The sequence below is a fragment of the Colletotrichum destructivum genome, chromosome 1 (genome assembly GCF_034447905.1).
Source record: "Colletotrichum destructivum chromosome 1, complete sequence".
In the NCBI taxonomy this organism is placed as follows: domain Eukaryota; kingdom Fungi; phylum Ascomycota; class Sordariomycetes; order Glomerellales; family Glomerellaceae; genus Colletotrichum; species Colletotrichum destructivum.
Window position 1 is genome coordinate 1,957,871 of NC_085896.1, and position 21,240 is coordinate 1,979,110.

A 21,240-nucleotide genomic window follows, 5' to 3' on the forward strand; every position below is an offset into this window, starting at 1 on the left:
GGTCGGAAAGGAATAGGCAACCGTTGAAAGTGCAACAAGAAACTTGGATTGCGTCACCGATGTCTGTCATTATAGCGACCGGGAGCACCCTTGATTGGCATGGAACGCAGATTTGCGTCCCTTTCTGTGTAGATAGACCGAGGTAATCTTCTCCCTGCAGGGCTGGACTGCGTCCGGATGCCCCCTCCTCTCTGAGAGGAGTGCATCTTGTTGGAAATACTGTAGGCTCGACATTCGCAGCGGAAGGTCCGTCCAGTGCCAAGATACAGATGCATTGATATCATCAACAGGAAATATAGACAAGAGTCTGTCGAGTTGGATAAAGTGACAACGGCTCGTCTGTATTGTGAGCACTGGACTGCCACAAAAACTATCAGAATTTTGAAGTCGGTGAGGTCCAGAACCCACCTCTCGTCCGTGACACGACCGATGGTTTAGACTCAGTAAAAAATATTGGTGTTCACGGCGAGACGAATAATCGCCAGATCGTGAGATTGTGTGCTTAGTGCCACAGAGAGGGGGGGGGGGGGGGGGGGCAAGGTTGACCCTGTGGCCTTGGGCAGCTTTAGGATGGATGCATGTAGGGAGGCAATGAAGGCTGGAAAGAGCCCTTCTGCAACACTAGTAGAGTGGAATCCTGCATATCCAAGGCTCCATGGAGAACGAGCCGGGGGGCAAGAATGGCAGGAGAGGGGTTTGTGGGCAGAGGGAAGCATAGAACAAAGTCGATGACACTTCCTGTGCGATGTGACTTGTCGTTGCAGTTTTTCGAAGATCCCACAACGACAGAGATATACCTGCTCCATTTCTAGACACCTGTACAGTAACATAATACCTCGGCCAACGGAACATGGTGACTGCTTATTCGCGCCATGAATGTCGTTCAGCGATGTGCTTGTCGATGGCGCAGCCGCCTGATAATCGTCGGGCTTGGCTGACAGGCCGTTGAAACAGGACTTCACGGTTTTGTTACTGACGATTGTAAAGGAGGTACTGGAGACTTCGAAAGACTCCGGTCATCCATGTCGGTGCTTGCTGACGGCCGGATCACCCAAGCAGGCGTCAGTTGAAGTGCGGCTCTGCGATGGCACCTAAGACCAGATGGCGGAAATATTGTCTAATAATTCCGTCACATGCAGGTGGGTTTTTGTATGTTCGTGATAGTTGAAAGACTCGAATCGACCAGAGCAGAACGTCGTATCGAGCCATGATGAAACAGGTATATAGCATGACTGTGCTTCACAATAACCAGCCGGGTGAGACCCAAATCGATGCCCCTGTCAGACGGCACGTCGGAAGACCGCCAAAATGAAATCGACAGGGCTTGAGACTGGGACTGTAGCCTGGCTGCCCCTCGGTGCCCCGACATCCGTCCATCGTCCCGACGATGCCGAGTATAGATTGTATTGACTCCGGAACGCAGATGCCTACGAAAGGCAGCCTTACTGTCTCGGAAAGACAGATATGCAGCCCCTCTTTCTCTTCGCCATGAATCACCATACGCAGATGTACATGGTCGGATTATTGGATGTTCTGGCCGGGGGACAAGTTCGAAGTTCTTGCCTATCTAACCGCGGCGTGCCCATTCGATTGGCCAACGCGGCCGTCCTGCCGTGCAACCTCATCCTGCAGGCTGGTTTACTACCTGTTCTTCTCGAGGGTCATTTGATACACACCTTCGCTTGCCTGCCAATTGGACGCCGTTGGAGAAAGGATTCGTATGGGTGTCGTCGAGTTGGGGTCGAATATGGCGGCTTACACGCAAGTGTAAGAATTCTAACCCCGATTAAGCCAAGGCAACATCCAAACTGTGAGGCTCGTTTATTTGCCGATCATATCAAGCAGCTGGACATGCTACGCCATACGCAACCCCTGCTGCACACCTCAGAGGAGAGAGAGAGGGATAGAGTGGCATGTCTTCGGAGTGGGTTTGGATGTCAATGGCGACAGCCTGGTTGCCTTGTTTGCATGCGGACCGTTTTTTGAAGTTCGCCTGGCGTGTCCGGGTCGACCCTCCTTTCCCTCGTCAACACAAGACCCGAGATGCCACTTACGGGGTAGGTGTTCGGCAGAGCAAGAAAGATAAACGATCTCGGTAGTGTTGCATCGGAACCAGATGACACCGGGTCGCATTTGTCTGCGTCCAGATCCATGTTCAGCTCCAGAGTAAGGGGTCGGCTTCATCTTTGGGTTGGGGCGCTTTGATAGCCCTGTTCCGGTACAAAGGAACTGCTGATAGCTGGACAGCATTACATCCTCGCCGCCGTGAATTGCACATTTACATCAATCTACGGTTGCGTGGGTATCTTGTGCAGAGGCCATATTTGGAGGAATTGCCGTTTGAGCAGCAGGCTGCCAAGACAGAGGTGAGCGGCGACGTAGACGGCGCTTGGTTGGATGATGCTGTCCACCTCACCGAGCTAACAAGGATAGTGAGAATGGCTGCATCGCGACAGGCGTATCGACAAATGAGGTTGGTGGCTTGCCACATCGGATGGTGGGTTGCGTACTCCTGGCGGTGAAACCCAGCTCCCTCGATGTGTCGATGACTCGAACCGCTCCCTCTTGCAGTTTGCTCTTGTGTTTCTCCCATCCTCTGCCCATCCCCTCGAACGGAACGAACTCAAGTGCTAGTTCCGACGGCCGTTGCGCGTGAGCTCTGTGCCGTTCTCGAGAGATTGGTTAATGTAAATGTCACTGTGGCTGTAAATGTTGACCAGTCTATCCTCGTCGCCGAGTCCCGTCCTGCGTCTTGCTTCCTGGAACGAAGACAGAATTCAACAAACCCACCACACCCTCTTGTTTCCTCACTTTGTCTCATACACCGTCATGAAAAAGGCTTCTGCTCGCCTCACTTTAATTTATACGTCTTCGAACTCGAAGCACGCACAACCCTTTCAAATACTCGCGAACAAAACGTCTCGCTCTGTGAGGTCAGAGGATTTCTGGCTCTGCATTTTAGCACTTCTCTCTCTCCCCCACTCTCTTGGCGAATTCCCGGGGGACAACTTCATAAATCGACACTTGCCTATTTTTGCCTTTACTGAGTAGACCATCCGTCTCCAAGCACTTTCGCAACCCTTCTCGTCAACATGAACCCAGCCGGCTTCATTCAACTCCCTCCTGGCCCACCAAGGCCCCCTGCAAGAGCAGCGGTGGGACATGGAAACCCGCGTCCACAGCCCCATCCGCCGGCTCCTAGAGGCCCTATGCCGGGACTACCACCGCACCAAGCCGCGCAGCGTCCGATGGTTCCCATGATGGCTCCGATGACGATGCCGCAACCTATGCCGCAACCGATGCCGGTACCTCCACCCAACGATGCCATCCCACTCGAGCTCAGACAAAAGCGGCTTGTCGAGCCTTCGGACCTTCGCAGCGAGCGGATGACGGAGGCTAACGCGCGCGAGGCCCTGTCCGAATATGTTGTTTACCGGTTCGAAAAGGTCAACGACCCAGACGAGATTGACGACGAAGGCTACCCGGCCGTGCCAACTTGGGAAAACGTGACCAGGACGGAAGTTCGAGACCTCTCCAAGCCGGTCATAACCCGCACCATTCGCCACCTCGACGACGAGGGCAAGTCCGTCATGCAGAAGAAGATGAAACTTACGGCGACCCAGCAGCGTCAGATCGAGAAAGCTCAAAATGACCTGGAAACCCACAATCATGACAAGAGGTTCTGCTATACTCTGCAGCAGATCGATACCAAGATGAAAAAACTCAGCAAGGACTCCATCGAGTACCGTCAACATATAGCGGGACGAGAATCGAAGAAAGTGACCGTATCGAAGACGAAGAAGTCCAAGAAGAACTTGTTGGAAACCACTTCGTTGACGGTTTACTTCAAACGAGAGCCCCGTGCCGGAGTGAATTCTACAGCCCTCCTGGGTGAACAGAGTAGGGAAGCCGAGCACAATCGAAGACTAGAGGATCAGCGACGACAAAACATGCAGGCTCAGCAGTTGATGGCTGAGCAGCATCGCCACAGCATGCTGATGCGGCAGCAGCAGGAAAACCTTGCACGGAGCACGATGCCGGCGCCGATGCAGCCCTCTCAGCCACATCACCAACATAACCCCCCTCACCCGCCTCAGCCAAAACAGTTTGGGGGGTTCAAAGGGACCAAGGTCCATGTCATTGAGAACGATCCGAGAAGGGGGGGCAAACCCAAAGTTTATCCCGTATCCTCAAAGGGTTCGAGAAGTTCCGGGAGCTCTGTCTCGACCGAAAGTTCCAGCGATTCGGAACTGACGCTGGGGTCATCCGTGACGGGGTCGTCAGATTCTAGCAGACATGGCCGGCGTCGCCATCGCAGTCACAGTCGAGGTCGAAACCGAAGCCGCAACCACAGCCACGGCCGGCGTCGCTACCACGACCGCCCTGAGCACTACGGTCTCCCATTCCGCCACCACACCAAATACAACCAGCATTACATCCTCAATGGTGACACGCCTCGAGGAGGATTGATGCCGCCTCCACTGCCACCGGCGCCTATGCCAATGCCTGGTAGTGTTGACCACCTTGAAGACGCGACCTCCCGATCTCGGCGGATAGCAGACAGAGCGCATGATCATGAGCTGGATGACCTTAACCTGTTCCGTCTTCGTCGCCAGAGTACGCTGCCGCCCCGCGTGGTTCACAGGCATCCGGGTTACCGAGTTGTTGATTCAGAAGAGGTTGTTCGTCACAGGCATGAGAATGATTTGGACAACTTGAGAAGATGGAAGATCCGAGACGAGGCATTGTATGAAGACGAGGAGGAGTCGATTGCCGTAAGGAGAGAGGCAGTGGCGCGGAACCGACGGCATCTGGAACCGAGATTCCGCCGTCAATCACAAGAAAGAGTCGTCGTCCCCCGCGAAGACCTGGAAGAAACCTTCGAGGTGATGGAGGCTCGGAAGTACATGAACCGCCACGAGCGTGGAGCGTGGCCGCCACTTGAGAACCCCTTTGAGCCCCTCGGACGAGCCGGACGGAGGGAAACGTTTGCTCCGACGAGGTATAACTAGTCGGGCGTTGTATATTTGGTCTTTGATCTGCATGTTTAATGTTATTGGTGGCGACGTATCTCCTTGATCAACAGAGACGAAACGATTCAGCGTCAACACTTTACCTTCATCATAATGAAAACCAGATTGGCAATGATCCTCTGATGAACACAGTTCGACGCAGGTGAGAAGAAGTAGGTGCTGGGACAACTGTTCATTGCCACTGTTTGCCCGAAAGGAGAACAAGGTGATAGAAACGCCAGGGCAGCACACAGCTGCAAGGCTCGAAAGGCGACAGCTTCTATAAGTAGTCGTGAGTGAGCTGGGTCTGCCTACGCGTTGTGTCCAATATGTAGGCCTTGGGAAACGGCCACAGAGAATATGTATGCCCGACGTGAGGCGAGCAGTTCCTTCAGACGAGTCGACTACGTTGCAGCAAGGCGCAGGATCGTATGCAGGGAGGAGCCTGCGTGGTGAACGTGGGCGAATGAGAACCAGTGACTATAATTGAGCTGAATGCCATTGAGCCAAACAGGAAAGTGTAGCCAGGCCCATACCAAAATGGAACAAGTCATCAAGTTCGATATGCATGCTGGGTAGCAAAAATGGTGGGTTGTATAGATGTCGAGTTAGAAACTGGAGATGCTATTGAGAAAGTAATCCACTTCGAAGTACCCTGGAACGATAAACACATTCCACCATTCGAGTCTCACTCAGACACTTTGATCCGAGGGGGGGGTTTGTGGGGTGAGTATCAAGGATGACTCAGCCACACTTGCTAATGGTTCCTCTCAACCTTATCGCGAAAGTTGCACCTCGACGCGTTGGGACGCGCCCCCTGGCCGACCACGCTCAAGAACTGCACGCTACTCTGTACTAACTCTGCTCTGCCTACCTAACAGTCGAACTCGTGCGATAAGGAAACTGCGCCCCTCCCATCTTCGAAACATAGACAAATGCCAACAATTCAGTCCCTTGGATGACGGCTGGAATCATCAGCCTCCTGCCCATCCGATCCTCGCCGATACTACGCCTGTTCACCCACAGAGCAATTCGCATCGCTCATGTCCACATCTCTGCCCCCCATTCGGATATAGATCCGGATCCAGGTTCAATGTTGGCCAGAGCGAACAAGGCATACGAGGCCAGCGCGCCACCTCCTCCCAAGAACGACTTGGCGAAGCAACTCTTCCCCTCGAGCAGTCCCAGTGCCACCCAAAATGGAAATATCATGGACCAATTCAAGAAGACAAGCCAGCCGATCTCGAATGCCCCTGTATCGGCGAGGACCGCTTCAACCACCAACACATCCATGCCCTCGAAATCGTCACGGCCTCCACCAGGCAGGACTGCCAGCGTCACACACTTCGCAAACAGCAACCGATCTGCCCTAGACCCGATTCCCGCCCCAAACGGAAGATCTCTGGCCTCATTATACTCTAGATCTGATTCTTTTCGCCACGAGCCTGAGACCAGCCTGTCTGTCCAAAACCAGTCAGCCAACTCAAAACCCGCCGTCTACTTTGCTGAGGATGACTTCAGCGACGACGACCAACTGGACCTTGACTATGAAGCACCATCCGCTTTGCCTTCGCTTCCCAAACCCCCATCCAAGGCAGTTAAGGTTCCCGAGCCGCCAATAGAAGAACCTTTGTCACAGTTTGTACCGTGGTCATCGTCTCCCGCCTCCCATTTCGTCAACCCGATGCTTTCTCGCACGACCTCCGCAGCGAGCTCACTCAAACGCCACTCTCCAGAGAATGCAGAGTCTCTGGCGGCTCTGCAGCCCAAGAAGCGTAGGCTCCCGAAGAACTGGAGCTTTGAGGAGGAGAATCGCACCCCTGTACCAGAAAGCGAGCCTGAAGTACCTCGATGGGCTCCCGGTGGAGTTACACCCGCCCCGAAGAAAGAGACATGGAACATGACGGCCACTGCTGTCAAAGAGCAGAAGAAACAGTTGAAAACCCAGTTCAAGAAAGCTATGGCCGGCGATGGATGGACCATGGACGAGATTCGACAAGAGGTCACTCAGAGTAATCTTCCCAGGCCCAAGGCGTCGGCGATTGCCCTGACCAAGGAGCAAAAACACGTTCAGAGTCTCGTGGTCAACAAGGGGCAGAGTGTATTTTTTACGGGCCCGGCAGGAACCGGAAAATCAGTCCTGATGCGGTCGATCATCGCCGAGCTAAAGAAGAAGTGGGCGAGAGATCCTGAGAGGCTGGCCGTCACAGCATCAACCGGCCTTGCGGCTTGCAACATCGGAGGCCAGACGTTGCACAGCTTCGCTGGAATTGGCCTCGGGAAAGACGACATTCCAACGTTGGTCAAAAAGATCAGGCGGAACCCCAAGGCCAAGAACCGCTGGCTCAGGACCAAGACGCTCATCATTGACGAGGTATCCATGGTCGACGGGGAACTCTTTGATAAACTGTCGTCAATCGGCAGAACCATCCGGAATAACGGCAAACCCTGGGGTGGCATTCAACTCGTAATTACGGGTGACTTTTTCCAGCTGCCCCCGGTACCCGACGGCGACAAAAGTAGGGAATCCAAATTCGCATTCGAAGCGGCGACGTGGAACACGGCGATTGACCACACAATTGGCTTGACGCAAGTGTTCCGACAGAGAGACCCAGGTATGTTCGCACGTGCATTGCCGACTTGTTCCCGTTGCGGCAGCTAATCAATGTTTAGTCTTTGCCAACATGCTCAACGAAATGCGTCTCGGCAAAATCAGCGAGGAAACGGTGCAAGCTTTCCGGAAACTAACAAGGCCCATCGTCAGCGATGATGGACTAGAGGTGACCGAGCTGTTTCCCACCAGATACGAGGTCGAGAACGCCAACCAGGGGCGATTGCGCAGCCTTCCCGGGAAAACGTATCGGTTTGATGCCGCCGACTCTGGAGACCCTCAAGTTCGCGACAAACTACTTCAGAACATGATGGCAGCAAAGACCATTGATCTGAAGGTTGGCGCTCAGGTTATGCTGATCAAGAACATGGACGACACTCTTGTCAACGGGTCACTTGGAAAGGTGACACGGTTCATGAGCGAGGGCAGTTTCGAGTCTTGGCACATGACGGATTACGGGTCCGATGTTGATGCGTCCGAGGAAGGCGACTTCAAGCGAAAGATCAAGGCCTTTAGCAGAGAGGTTGAAGAAGCGACCAAGGGGACAACTGAATTCCCCGTGGTAGAGTTCGCCGCAGTGGACGGGTCGACCCGTACCATTCTGTGCGTTCCAGAAGACTGGAAGGTCGAAACGCCGACAGGCGAAGTACAAGCTAGCCGCAGCCAGCTGCCCCTCATCCTTGCGTGGGCATTGTCGATTCACAAGGCCCAGGGGCAGACTTTGGAAAGAGTCAAGGTGGACTTAGGCAAGGTCTTCGAGAAAGGTCAGGCCTATGTCGCACTCAGCCGAGCAACCAGTCAACAGGGCTTGCAAGTACTTCGCTTCCAGAAGGACAAGGTCATGGCCCATCCCCGAGTCGTGGGATTCTACAACAAGCTCTACAGCGCTGAGCAAGCTGTCGCGAAGAAACCGTCCAGCATGGCCGATTTCTTACACAAGGAAGAAGACACGAAGCTCGCCAAAGCCAATGCAAGATCTCAGTCGTTTGTCAGGAAAGGGGTGGAGGTTATCGACCTCGACGACGAAGAAGAAGCGATGGCGAGCTATGGCAGTTTTTGAATCCCAGGACACGAAAAGCCTTGGGAAGTGATATAATATGGTGTTGCAGGGTTGGTGGCCTCGCGGGCAAGGTCCGGCTCAAGTAGCCAAAACAAAGGGATTGAAAGGGGGCTCATCTGATGGTCTGCATGGGTTGTCTGGACATAGACAGCCTTGGGCTTAGACGCTCTGGTTTTCACTAAAGGGGCGTGTCTTTGGAGGACAAGGAAACCACCTCTGCTCTTATAACGAACAAACACGATTTGACAATTTGGAAGATATTCCACGTCCACGGCCGAGAGAGACGGGGATCTGTTCACATCGCAACCACCCTGGCCGACGGCGAATTGGGTGAGAGGGAGGCAGGCAGATAAGCTGCACCAAGGTAAGTAAACGCTTCTTCGTCCAAAGTCCAAGTCCGTTTCATGGAAATTCTTTGGGCCAACGTTCGTTTTGGCCTCACCAAGGCCAGCTTTTATTGCCAAACATGAACCTACCAGATGCATTGTGCAGGCGGAGTAAGGTGGCGTCAAGTACCTATCTGTATGTAGCTTTGCAGTTCGGCATGTCTTGGAATCTTGTGTTGTTTACCTGGTTCGCATGATCGGGTAATTCAGGGGCATCGTGGTTGTGCATGCACAGCAGCTCCTTTCACTGTATCCGCACATGCGCCGAGCTTCGGCACTACCTATTCAGGTACCTACGTAGGTACGGATAGTGTCCCGGCCTTGACGTTCATCTCTTCTTCAGGCGTAGCGTTTGTCGGCAGCTACCCGCCACCAGCCGACATCCTCGTGACCTTTGACCACCCGTACCTCCCTTGCTCTTTCCTTATCGATAAGGACCAGGAAAAAGTTAAGGGAACCTAAACCCAGTAAGTGAAGGCGTCCGAGGGGAGATTTGAAGCTCTGTCCAGGGCTGGCTGGTCTGGCCTGGTCCTCCGTCGTTAAGATCAGGGTCGACGCAAAATCCCTCCAGACGTTTACCTCACCATCGCACTCCACCAACATACATACACCATCGTATCCTCGTAGTGACTTTTCTTGGCGGCCTGCGATACTTTCAGAGCTAAAATTGAACCCAGTTCGCGCCTTCAGCTCCGCCCACGCACCACCCCGAAGCATAATCCACCACGGTGCACCCTGACACCGTCGACGACCGAGCATCCAGGCGCCACGACGCACTCGGCATCATGGAGTTTATCGGCTTGCAAATGATGGTGACGCTTAGGCAGCCTCTGGGAACAATGCTCAAGGGTACCGTAAGCGCCATAGAGCCCGGCACCAGTCTCACGTTGAGCAACGGTACGTTCCCAAATGCTTCGCTTGACGTCGAGCTCCAGGCTAACACGCATCCTTGTAGTCTTTACCCTTGGGACGAATCACTGGCTGCCTAGAGTCATCATCGATGCCGCCAATATACTCGAGCTTTCCGAATCGAGGGATGAGGTTGTGCCCAATACCTTTACTGCTCCGGGCGTTAGCCCCGTTCCTGCACCCGTCATCAACCAGCCCTCCCAGCCAGCCTTTGCGGACCCTGCGATCCTGAGGATGGGAAAGAGGCCTGGCTCTGACATGAGAAGCGGAAGCGAGAAGCAGTCCCTTCCGGAAGCCACGCCTCAACCCACTCTTGCGGAAACAAGGGATCCACGGCCCGGACAGCCCGGGGTTCTGTCCAGCGTACACCTGACCGGAGGCCCAAGAGACGATGTAGTGAGTCTCAGCGAGACCCTGCAAGAATTGGACGTGGAGGAGCCGACACCCACCGCGAGGCGACATGCGCCGGAGAGCAGCGCAGTGCCGCAGGTTGCTCACGAGGTTCAGAGTCAGTCTCAAAAGAGGAAGAATAGGCGGCGAGAAAAGCAACGAGCTCCACGAAATGGTGTGACGGACGAGACCATCCCGGAAATTACTCCTATGCGTGGCAACGCAGCTAACCGTGGGAAGGGCTGGAGACAAACGCCCATGTTGCAAAGCTCGCCTTCGTTCCAGCCCTTCAACTCGCTTAAGCGCGGCATTAAGGGGAAGAAGGATCTGCCGGAAAACGGTTGGGCCTCTGAGGATGTCACGGAGGAGATGGCCGAGTTCGACTTTGAGAACAATTTGGCCAAGTTCGATAAGCGCACCATCTTCGACCAGATGCGTAAGGAGGATCTGATTGATGATGCGGATCGCTTGGTGTCGCACAACCGCCGACCGAAGCCTGGGACTGCCGGAGGCAAGAACTTTCATTATTCGGAAAACGTTCTCGACATACCATCTGCATCCTCGAATGCGCACCAAGATTTTTGGAACAGCGAGGCCGACGATGCGGCCAATGGGGTTGACCGACTGAGTGGCCGTGATGTCCGGAGTGCTCAGAGTAGCCGTAGGGCTGAAAGCAAATCGGGGCCGTCAAGGAGATCGCAATCGCGGAAAGCGAGCACGCAACTCCCTAGCCAGCCCCTGAATCGCGTCAACTCCAACGTACGTCTGAATAGACAGCCCCAAGCGTTGCTCCGTCCTCAAGATAGCCCAAAAAATATTCTGGGTGCTAACCACATGCAGCACGTCACGCAGTCGGGCTTCTATCTTGTGCCGTCGAACAGACGCCTAGAGACCGTTTCGGCACTTCAGATGCTCAACCTGGAGAACATCGCGGCCAACGAGATCGGGCTGACAGAAGACATGATGGCCGAGAATGCGGGCCGGGGTATCGCTGAGGTGACATTACGGGCGCTCGAGGACCCTGCGATACAAGTCCGATTCGGTACTGGCGGCGCGAATGCTCAGAACAACAGCCTGGCGACGTCGGCTACTGTTGTCATTCTCGCCGGCAACAACAAGTCTGGAATTCGAGCCATCTCGGCGGCTCGTCACCTGCGGAACAAGGGCCTCAACATCCTTGTTTGCGTCGTCGGCGTTGAGCGGGAGCGCGATCTGCTCGAAGATATGCGGCAGCAGATCCGAGTTTTCAGGAACTTTGGAGGTCGTGTGCACAGTAAAATTGAACTATTTGAGCAACTCCGGAAGACGGCTTCGACCCCAACAACGTCGGTAACCCTTATCATTGATGCTCTTCTGGGCTTGGCGATATCGTTCGAAGAGCTGCGTACTGGCGATCAAGCTACCGTCTACGAGTTGATAGAGTGGGCCAACCGAAACGAGGCCTTTGTTCTCGCAGTTGATGTACCAACTGGCATCGATCCGTCGACAGGCAAGGTCAGCATCATTGATGGTGGTCGTCTCTACGTCAAACCTCGTTACGTAGTGGCGATGGGTGCGCCAAAGAAGGGTCTGCTTGAAGCGATGGCTCCAGTCTCGGACTCCGACCCAACCGGAACCGAAACCGCCGTCGCCGAGGAGGAAGACTGGAAACTATTCATCGCCGATATGGGTCTTGGCGCAACGGTGTGGAAGAAGGCCGGCACGAAAATCCGGAGAGGCATCGATTTTGACGACAAATGGGTTCTGCAGATGCGGTATCAACCGGCGCTCTCCCAGGACTAAGGAGGACTGCACTGCGCTATGGCCGATGAAGGAAAGGGAAAAGCAAGGGATAAGAAAAAAAACACGGAGCTGATTTAGGGAAACGGCCAAAGAAGAAAAAAAGCGAGTCGTCATTTCTGCTGCATTACTTGGGCGTTGTTGTCGCTCAATGATTGGAGGACTGCATATGGGGGGGGTGTGGTGGGATAGGAGTTTGTGCTAAGCCATCATTTTCGCATTCAAAGACGGCGGCCATGGACTTGTATGATATCTTAGGCACAGCATTTATTACCGAGCATGACATGGTTTCTCACATTGCCGCAAAGGGTCGATAGCCCTGTTCTTGCGATCGGTGAGATGCTTCCACTAGCGATAACGACGGCAGGCCTTGTTTGATCTCGGGCTCAGGCGTCCACATCGCCAGACAAACCGAGATACAGAGTATCTCAAGATCGCACAAGTACGCGACATAAGAAAAACATAACGGAAAACATTGTAGATTTTATGTCTAAGATAAAGACAGTACGCGTGCCGTGTGCATAGTAAAAACGCTACATAATAGAGGCTTCCAGACTCATAGCCATCCTGTCAACCCACTTTGCATCAGAGGCAACCAGGGCGGACTGTGGCCCGCCCACGCCTTCCGATCCTCCGAACCAGACCTTGGGCAAGGCAGTAGATCGCGGAGGGGGGTAACGTAGCGTTTGGGGGCCGGAACTTGTAACATAGATTCTGTGTTATTGCTGGCGCGCCGAGTGGATGGCCAGCTTTTGCCCAGACAAGCTTAGATATTGGACGCACGGGGGAGGGGGACGGGCTTGTCAGAAGAACCATACGCGACGGCAGGCTGTGAGAGTTGCCGCTCCATCCCAGACATGTAAATGATGCGAAGTGGCATTAAAACAATTTCTGGCCTGTTCGATAGCAGCAGAATCGGCATGCCTAGTTCTTCTTCCCCTCCCCTTCCCCTCCGGGCATGTCATGGTGTAAAGCTGTACTGCAGACTGGTAATAACGCCAAATCTACACTGCCCGTACTAACCAGAGACATACCGATACCTTGAGCTTTCCAGAGGCGGATGTGGGTGATCCGGAGACCCACTGAGACAGCCATTGGCAGGTCATTGGCCGCCATGAGGCATGGAGCTTCCAAACAGACTTGAACGAAGCCACGAAACGACATGATCTAGGGCTCAGACTGACAGGCGCATGTGTGACCCTCCGACGAAGTTTTGGGTGTTTGCCCGCGAACAAAAGTCACGCCATGATTGAGGCTGAGAGGTGCGCCAACCTGGCTGCTGGTTACACCCACCTCGTTTTTTTTTTGTGACCTCGCCCTAGCTAGCCTGCGTTGCAAGGCCAGATCGGGCCTCAAATTTCGAAGTTAAAGGCCGAGCAACCTTGCTTGCTCCCATTGCTCTTCAAAGTTGCTGTCTTGCCGCGCAGACATGTATAACACTCGAAGCTTGAGCGACATTAAGGTGAGTAGGTAACGAAGTCGAACATCATCAATGAGAAAGGTGTCGGAAGGAAACTGCCTGTGCCTCGAGTAAGCAATAGACTTGACAGAGAAGATTCTTCGCGGGACCAGGCTGAGCATCACCCCCGGCTAAGCTACTGGGCTGCTAGTATAAAGTGTGCCACATGCTACATTGTGCTTAGGCTTGCACAGCCAATAGACCCCAAATCTGCAGCCGCCGGGTTGGGTTGCATGTAACTTACAGCAACTTGCCAGTCTTAAGTAGACGCTACCGAATGTTTGGGATGGCCAAGCGGGAGGCCAGCGAGAGGGCGCCGAAGTGGTCCTGGGGATGGCGTAATATAAGAAAGGCCTTGGTTCTCGCTTTGCAGGTCCGAATTAGCATTGAGTCCTCAGCAGTATACAATGCGAGTGTTGCAAGTAACCAACCCCTTAATTCCACAAGTACGACCAAGAGACAACCGGAGTTGATTTCGCGGCAGCTCGGTCCGTTCACTGACATCGAAAAGACGACCGAAAACTCACTTTCAGATGAGCTTCGAATCCGACATGGTGGAGTTTGACTCCGACGCCGCGGGCCAGTCCAACGGGTAAGCCTAACCGCTCCGCTCCGGCCTCATACGTCGCGGGTTGGAAGGTGCAATGCTGACAGTAATGCGCAGACGGGCCGACGTCAAGCCACGATCACAGCATGGCTCGTCGCGATAACAGCCCCCCGACGCCCTTATGGTTGTTTGAGACGTTCCTGCACGTTGATGACCGCTATGGGCGGATCGCCGCCGGCAGTCCCCGCTCCGGGATCGGCATCCTTGGGCTCAGACTGCTAGAGCGCCACATCAACCTCATTCCGACCATGCGACGCGGCGTTGCGGTCCCGATGTTCGACCATTCGGCCGGCAATCCCAGGTACCTCGGGTGGCGGCAGAAAGTGGCGACGTGGCCGCTTTCCAAGCAAGAGGCGATGAGCAATCGAGTCTTTGTTGTTTAATGGGAGGCGCCGCTTATGGGTTGTTCGGAGCCTCGGGAGGTGCCACGGCTACCTGATGACTCGTCTCCAGGGGTGTCCTTCCTAAATGCTTGCAGCAGGCAGGAGCCGCAGCCGTCATCCTTTTGCCGCTGCATGCATCGAGCCACCTGTTTTGCTGATGGGGGCTGCTGGGATGGCAAATCTTTGAGGGAGACACCAGCTGAACACCTAAAACAGTGGACGGATTCACAGCTCCTTTGGACTGTTCGTTGCAGAATTGACAAAGAAGTTGCTCGCTTCTTCCGTCCATATCTCTTATTTGCTGCAGAGCTAGGGGAAAAGGGCGTTTGATACATTCCAGATGTTCGTCCCCCTACTTACCCTGGACCACCTCAGAGGCTTGCTCAGGCGGCGAAACTTGACAAAGTGAGAAGGCCCTATCATATGGCTGAGGTGATCTCTGTGAGGCGAAGGTGGTGTACATTGGAAATCCCCATATCGGCAAGGCTCACTAATGCAAAACGGCGATAACACAGAGTACCGAAAAGCAAGGTTGCTTAGGCCAAGTGGATTAGGTGGAGGACGTGCGTGCGACATCGACTTGCTGAGAGAGTGCGTGGCCAAAGGCTGCCTAGGTACTGGGCCCTCAAGGTCAGCAGCAAGCGACCTGGCCAAGTGGAAGCTTCCAACACTTTCCACTGTCCTGACTGCCGCCTGAATCACAGAGCTTGGGCCATTCTTGACTGCTTGACCCTGGGGCAACATCTTACCTAAGCTACCCGAAGCCGCCGGAGACCACTTAATCCGCCCCACTGTATGATTTCATTGGTCGTCCATGAACCGCCTCCCAGTGATTGCCGCCTCCCGTCACCACCTTCCAACTTGCCTTGCTGGCTGGCCTTTACTGCACCGCACCTGCTTGTTCTCCGAAACACAGCTTCCCATCTCCAAACCTCCCACCTTTTATCTCCGCAAACCACGAAATTCTCCTTTTCCTTTCCCTCATTCACATATCAAAGGAAAGGGACACTCTTCAAACTCCTACCAGTCTTCTTTCTGTTTTTTTGAACCCGAGGAAGCCTACAAATCGACAGCTCAACCCCACCCCTGACGATCCCACCTTTCAACACACCAACCGACAGCATACGAATATCCGAATCATCAGAAACAGACAGTCAAGATGGCGCCTCCATCGGAACAGCCCGCCGAGCACAAGAAGAAGGTCAACTTGATGTGAGTAGGCGCCTACTGCTTCTAAAGCTAGCAATACCTTTCAATCGGAAGGAATTACACTGACACTGCCTACCAGGGATGCCTCCGGTGCCGAGGTCAAAGATGTTCGTGTCCTTTAGCTTCTATGAACTCGGTGACGAACAATAGCCCTTACTGACCAAACAAAACAGCAAGATGACACTGCGACCGCCATTCTGAAGAAGAAGAAGAAGCCCAACCAGCTGATGTATGTGAGCCCCGGACAATGTGGGGGACGCGTTCCGGCACTGACCAAAGCAGGGTTACCGATGCCGTCAACGATGACAATTCCATCATCGCCCTCTCCGAGAACACCATGGAGACTCTCCAGCTCTTCCGTGGTGACACCGTGCTCGTGCGCGGCAAGAAGAGAAAGGACACCGTCCTGATCGTTCTTGCCGATGATGAGCTCGACGATGGCAGCGCCCGCATCAACAGAGTCGTTCGCCACAACCTGCGCGTGAAGCACGGTGACATGATCACCATCCACCCCTGCCCGGACATCAAATATGTACGTGAAATCACAGAAGTGGCTTGCTTGTAATTGATTGCTTACTCCTTCACAGGCCAAGCGCATTGCTGTCCTCCCCATCGCCGATACCGTCGAGGGCATCACTGGCTCTCTATTCGACGTTTTCCTCGCTCCTTACTTCCGCGAGGCCTACAGACCTGTCCGCCAGGGCGACCTCTTCACCGTTCGCGGTGGTATGAGGCAAGTAGAGTTCAAGGTTGTCGAGGTCGACCCTCCCGAATACGGCATCGTCGCACAAGATACCGTTATTCACTGCGAGGGCGAGCCCATCCAGCGTGATGAGGAGGAGGGCAACCTGAACGAGGTTGGCTACGACGACATTGGTGGCTGTAGGAAGCAGATGGCTCAGATCCGTGAGATGGTTGAGCTTCCTCTCCGTCATCCTCAGCTGTTCAAGTCTATCGGTATCAAGCCCCCTCGCGGTGTGCTCCTGTACGGTCCTCCCGGTACCGGTAAGACGTTGATGGCAAGAGCTGTCGCCAACGAGACCGGTGCTTTCTTCTTTCTGATCAACGGTCCCGAGATCATGTCTAAGATGGCCGGTGAGTCTGAGTCGAACCTGCGCAAAGCCTTCGAGGAGGCAGAGAAGAACTCGCCCGCCATTATTTTCATCGACGAGATCGACTCCATCGCGCCCAAGCGTGACAAGACCAACGGCGAGGTCGAGCGCCGAGTCGTTTCCCAGCTTCTCACCCTCATGGACGGCATGAAAGCTCGCTCCAATGTTGTTGTCATGGCCGCCACCAACCGCCCCAACTCGATCGATCCTGCCCTGCGCCGGTTTGGCCGTTTCGATCGTGAGGTCGATATCGGTATCCCTGACCCCACCGGCCGTCTTGAGGTCCTCCAGATCCACACCAAGAACATGAAGCTTGGCGACGATGTCGATCTGGAGCAAATCGCTTCCGAAACCCACGGATACGTTGGTTCCGATATCGCTGCCCTCTGTTCCGAGGCCGCCATGCAGCAGATTCGTGAGAAGATGGACCTCATCGATCTCGACGAGGACACCATCGACGCCGAGGTTCTCGATTCCCTTGGCGTCACCATGGAAAACTTCCGCTTCGCCCTCGGAGTTTCCAACCCCTCTGCTCTGCGTGAAGTCGCCGTTGTCGAGGTGCCCAACGTTCGCTGGGAGGATATTGGTGGTCTTGAGGGTGTTAAGGCTGAACTCCAGGAGAGCGTTCAGTACCCCGTTGATCACCCCGAGAAGTTCCTTAAGTTCGGTCTCTCTCCGTCCCGTGGTGTCCTTTTCTACGGACCCCCCGGTACTGGTAAGACGATGTTGGCTAAGGCTGTCGCCAATGAATGCGCCGCCAACTTCATCTCCGTCAAGGGTCCTGAACTTCTCAGCATGTGGTTCGGTGAGTCCGAGAGCAACATCCGTGACATCTTCGATAAGGCTCGTGCCGCCGCCCCTTGCATCGTCTTCCTCGACGAATTGGATTCCATCGCCAAGGCTCGTGGTGGATCCATGGGCGATGCTGGTGGTGCTTCTGACCGTGTTGTCAACCAGCTTCTGACTGGTAAGTTCTCCATATCTAGTTGCAACAACTACCAAGTACAAGTAAACCTAACCCCTTCACAGAGATGGATGGTATGACCTCGAAGAAGAACGTCTTCGTCATTGGTGCGACCAACAGACCCGAGCAGCTTGACCCTGCTCTGTGCCGTCCTGGACGTCTGGACTCTCTCATCTACGTTCCCCTCCCCGACCAGCCCGCCCGCGCTGGCATTCTCAAGGCCCAGCTTCGCAAGACTCCCGTCGCTGGTGATGTCGACATCGACTTCATCGCCTCCAAGACCCACGGCTTCTCCGGTGCCGACCTTGGCTTCATTACTCAGCGTGCCGTCAAGCTCGCCATCAAGGAGGCCATCACTGCCGATATCCAGAAGACCAAGGCTCGTGAGGCCGCTGGCGAGGAGGCTATGGATGAGGATGAGGAGGACCCCGTCCCCGAGCTCACCAAGCGTCACTTCGAGGAGGCCATGCAGATGGCCCGCCGCTCCGTCAGTGACGTGGAGATCCGCCGGTACGAGGCCTTTGCCCAGCAAATGAAGAATGCTGGTCCTGGCGCCTACTTCAAGTTTCCCGAGGGTGAGGGCGCGGCCAACGAGGCTGCCAACAGCTTCGGTGACGCCGGTAACGATGATGACCTTTACGACTAAAGGGTGGGCTTAGGTAGCCACTTAATGCAGGTGACGCCCTCGTTGTATTCTAGTTTTTCCTTGCTCTGCGATGCATCTGCGGTATCTGCGTACAGATGATGGGCCGGGTCACAGAAATTCGTGCCTATCGGCGGAAATCTGGGGGCGGACGGAGTTGGTAGACAGGCAGTTTCTATGAAAATTGATCTCATGAAATTGCTTTTGATTGTACGCGACGTGGGAACATCCTTGGCGACAAACCTGGTGTCGACTGTAACTTCCCCGACTGTACCCTTCCGAGAGATGTCGACAAACTTCACGAACACAATTTGGCAGTTCTATGCTTTTAGATGTTGAACATCTTGTGGACGCCCTTTGGTACCACTTACACCGATCATGTTTCGGAGCTTGAAAACAACTTATGGTGCGTGTGATCTCTAGGCATGCTGATGAATCTTTTGCTCCACGGTCGACTATTTATAAAAGTATGATATCGGATGCTCTTCCCTGACACAGGAGGACTGCTCCAAACGTCGTCGATCCAATTTTTTTCACGTCCAGGTAGCGCCAGTTGCGTTGTCCTAGATACCCAGGTTATCAAGAAAATTTTCTCATCAAGGCTGGCTATGTCGCCGCCACAACAGTCATGCCTTTTCCCTCACTCGCCGTGGGTGAGTGACGAGGAAAAACCCTTCCAGGGGCCATTCCAGAAACCCTTCCAGGGGCTTCCTGAGAGATAGCAAGCGCCCATTTCATTCCCTAATATCCACCCCTCCTTTTCCGCTCACGGCTCAACAGATCCCCTTTCTCTCTTTCTCGTTGTCTCCCCACCTCAACACCACACGGTCAAAAGGAGACGCTTCCATTTTAGTTACCTGCGCCGTCAATTTCACAAACAGCCTCTAAGCTCTCCTGCGTAACCTTGATCGCCTCATCAATGACAGTTGGGGGAATAGCAAGGCTCGGGGGTGTGCTGGATTCGGTCACTGAGCCTGGTGCTGGTGTGGAGCGCGCAGTACCATTAGCCTTCTTGTCCTTATCCTTTTCCTTGTCCGTACCGTTTGTCTTGGACGGTGGAGGGGATGCAGCAGCTGCTGGAGGGGGGTTGAGGGTGTCCTGGCGGACGTCGTCGAGGACGCGGCGGAGGAGGTCTGGGAAGGTTGTGACCTCGCCTGCGCGCAGGAGGTTGAGGGCGTGGTTCTGGATCAGAGTCGGCCAGTTCGCTTGGTTTGCGTGGAGGGAGTGAAGGAGTTGTTCTTGAATTCTGGAGGGAAGGGTAGGAGGGCGAATGTTAGTCTCGTTGGGTCTGAGCCTATCTGAGGTGCTTACTTTGTGACATGGCCGTCCTTCAGCAACAGTGTGTTGATCTGTGAGCGCAGCTCAGGATCCAGAGTCGCTGCTGAGTGGTTCGCGGCCGAGGGCGGTACCTTGACCGGAGTTGAGGGCGTTTGATTCGACATGTTCGATGGATTTGAGGAACAGAGTGTGTACGTGTCGAAACGTGCCTGGGCCAGGCTTTCTGGTGCAATCTCGGTCGAGGCGATTGTCCGACACGTAGTCCCCCTGACTTGTACCAGCTTCTGTAGGAGTACTTCTAGAATAAATCGTTTCGTTCAACCGTCGGAGGGATCGATGGACGTGGGAGCAGGTGATTGCGCGCGAAGTTGGGACGGCGGTTAAGGTTGGGGAGGATGTCTTGCTTGATGTCTTTTGTCAGCGGCGTGCGACTGCTTCGAACGATAGAGAACCCACTGAGAACAGTCTTTTCGAATCGGTGTTTGATTTGGCTCGTAAAAGGGGCGAATTTCGTCATCAATTGGGTATTTCGGTCGAAGCGGTTGGTGGTTCTTGGTGGCAAGGCTGACTTTTTTGGAGCCATCTTCCTGGGGACAGCTCCAGCGCACCTTGAGCTGACTGGGGTTGGTGGGCGCGCAAGGCTGAAGCGATGCAGGGGTTTCCGGTTCTGGCAGGCGGCGGGCACGTGGGACCAGTCTGGGATTTTGCGACGACACTGGACTTGGAGCCACTAAAAATTGGAGAGATTACGGCCACTGAAGTCTGCCGTCACAGGTATCGGTCCTTCCCCCATGCGCCGTCAAGTCCCGCCCCCCTCCACACCTCACTGGTGGTACGGTTCCACTATTTTACCTCACTTCCAGAGCGACCAACTTCGAACCTCTCCAAGACTCCAACTCAAACCAACCTCATTGGTCTACCGTCCGGAGCCATTCGTTCGTCCGAACCATTTTACCAACCGTTGAGATCCGCCGTTCTCCTAACCAACCTCCCGATCATTGTGATAGGGACGCATTCCTTCTACGACTCGTCGAGACCGTTCCAAGAGCGTTCGCGACGGTCAGTCGGTATTGGGCGTGACTCCAGCTTTCCACGGCCTCACAATTCACCTTGACGCGCCATCCGCTCGACGCAGATGGTATCCACTTGCCTTGATCAAATATCGTCTTTTGTTTTTTTTGCTCAGCTTACTCCGAGCACCGAACCAAAATACCGCCATCGGAGCATTTTGACGAAGCCTTCCCGCAGTGACAGCTCATATTTCGCCCGCGGGGTGGTCGGTGAAGGAAGCGCCCACCTTCGTCCCCAACCCTGAGACAAATTGCCTCAGATTCGTCTTGCGCGTAATGCATATACACTTTATGAGGGATTCGACCCCCAGCAGATTCCAAAGGTACTCTCAAAACAAGTACCTCGATTTTATACCGTCTCTCGGCAT

At 54.3% G+C, this 21,240-nt stretch overlaps 7 protein-coding genes across 7 annotated transcripts; 5 read left to right on the forward strand and 2 right to left on the reverse strand.

Moving 5' to 3' along the window:
- The first annotated feature begins 2,975 nt into the window (after nucleotides 1-2,975).
- CDEST_00609 (uncharacterized protein) lies at nucleotides 2,976-5,243 on the forward strand. Its single transcript, XM_062916768.1, has one exon. It carries the CDS (start codon nucleotides 3,093-3,095, stop codon nucleotides 5,010-5,012), a length of 1,920 nt encoding a protein of 639 aa, XP_062772819.1. The 5' UTR covers nucleotides 2,976-3,092; the 3' UTR covers nucleotides 5,013-5,243.
- A 562-nt stretch (nucleotides 5,244-5,805) lies between these two features.
- Nucleotides 5,806-9,184, forward strand: CDEST_00610 (Putative AAA+ ATPase domain, DNA helicase Pif1, P-loop containing nucleoside triphosphate hydrolase). The gene is made up of 2 exons (XM_062916769.1): nucleotides 5,806-7,627; nucleotides 7,686-9,184. The coding sequence occupies exons 1-2, from the start codon at nucleotides 5,971-5,973 to the stop codon at nucleotides 8,681-8,683; spliced, it is 2,655 nt and encodes an 884-aa protein (XP_062772820.1). The 5' UTR covers nucleotides 5,806-5,970; the 3' UTR covers nucleotides 8,684-9,184.
- A 352-nt stretch (nucleotides 9,185-9,536) lies between these two features.
- On the forward strand, nucleotides 9,537-12,422 carry CDEST_00611 (Putative YjeF domain, FDF domain, DFDF domain, YjeF domain superfamily protein). The gene is made up of 3 exons (XM_062916770.1): nucleotides 9,537-9,966; nucleotides 10,025-11,127; nucleotides 11,209-12,422. Exons 1-3 carry the CDS (start codon nucleotides 9,855-9,857, stop codon nucleotides 12,148-12,150), a joined length of 2,157 nt encoding a protein of 718 aa, XP_062772821.1. The 5' UTR covers nucleotides 9,537-9,854; the 3' UTR covers nucleotides 12,151-12,422.
- A 1,717-nt stretch (nucleotides 12,423-14,139) lies between these two features.
- CDEST_00612 (uncharacterized protein) lies at nucleotides 14,140-14,596 on the forward strand (the record flags this gene model as incomplete). The annotated part of the gene is made up of 2 exons (XM_062916771.1): nucleotides 14,140-14,198; nucleotides 14,320-14,596. 2 exons carry the CDS (start codon nucleotides 14,140-14,142, stop codon nucleotides 14,594-14,596), a joined length of 336 nt encoding a protein of 111 aa, XP_062772822.1.
- Nucleotides 14,597-15,445: 849 nt separating this feature from the next.
- On the forward strand, nucleotides 15,446-18,826 carry CDEST_00613 (Putative CDC48 subdomain, AAA+ ATPase domain, ATPase, AAA-type, core, CDC48, domain 2, spastin/Vps4). The gene is made up of 6 exons (XM_062916772.1): nucleotides 15,446-15,808; nucleotides 15,885-15,912; nucleotides 15,979-16,034; nucleotides 16,088-16,337; nucleotides 16,393-17,884; nucleotides 17,947-18,826. Exons 1-6 carry the CDS (start codon nucleotides 15,756-15,758, stop codon nucleotides 18,525-18,527), a joined length of 2,460 nt encoding a protein of 819 aa, XP_062772823.1. The 5' UTR covers nucleotides 15,446-15,755; the 3' UTR covers nucleotides 18,528-18,826.
- CDEST_00614 (uncharacterized protein) lies at nucleotides 18,822-20,439 on the reverse strand. The gene is made up of 3 exons (XM_062916773.1): nucleotides 20,259-20,439; nucleotides 19,836-20,205; nucleotides 18,822-19,770 (listed from the first exon to the last, which is right to left on the reverse strand). Exons 2-3 carry the CDS (start codon nucleotides 19,964-19,966, stop codon nucleotides 19,374-19,376), a joined length of 528 nt encoding a protein of 175 aa, XP_062772824.1. The 5' UTR covers nucleotides 19,967-20,205; nucleotides 20,259-20,439; the 3' UTR covers nucleotides 18,822-19,373.
- Nucleotides 20,068-20,385, reverse strand: CDEST_00615 (uncharacterized protein; the record flags this gene model as incomplete). The annotated part of the gene is made up of 2 exons (XM_062916774.1): nucleotides 20,068-20,201; nucleotides 20,259-20,385. 2 exons carry the CDS (start codon nucleotides 20,383-20,385, stop codon nucleotides 20,101-20,103), a joined length of 228 nt encoding a protein of 75 aa, XP_062772825.1. The 3' UTR covers nucleotides 20,068-20,100.
- Nucleotides 20,440-21,240: the final 801 nt, after the last annotated feature.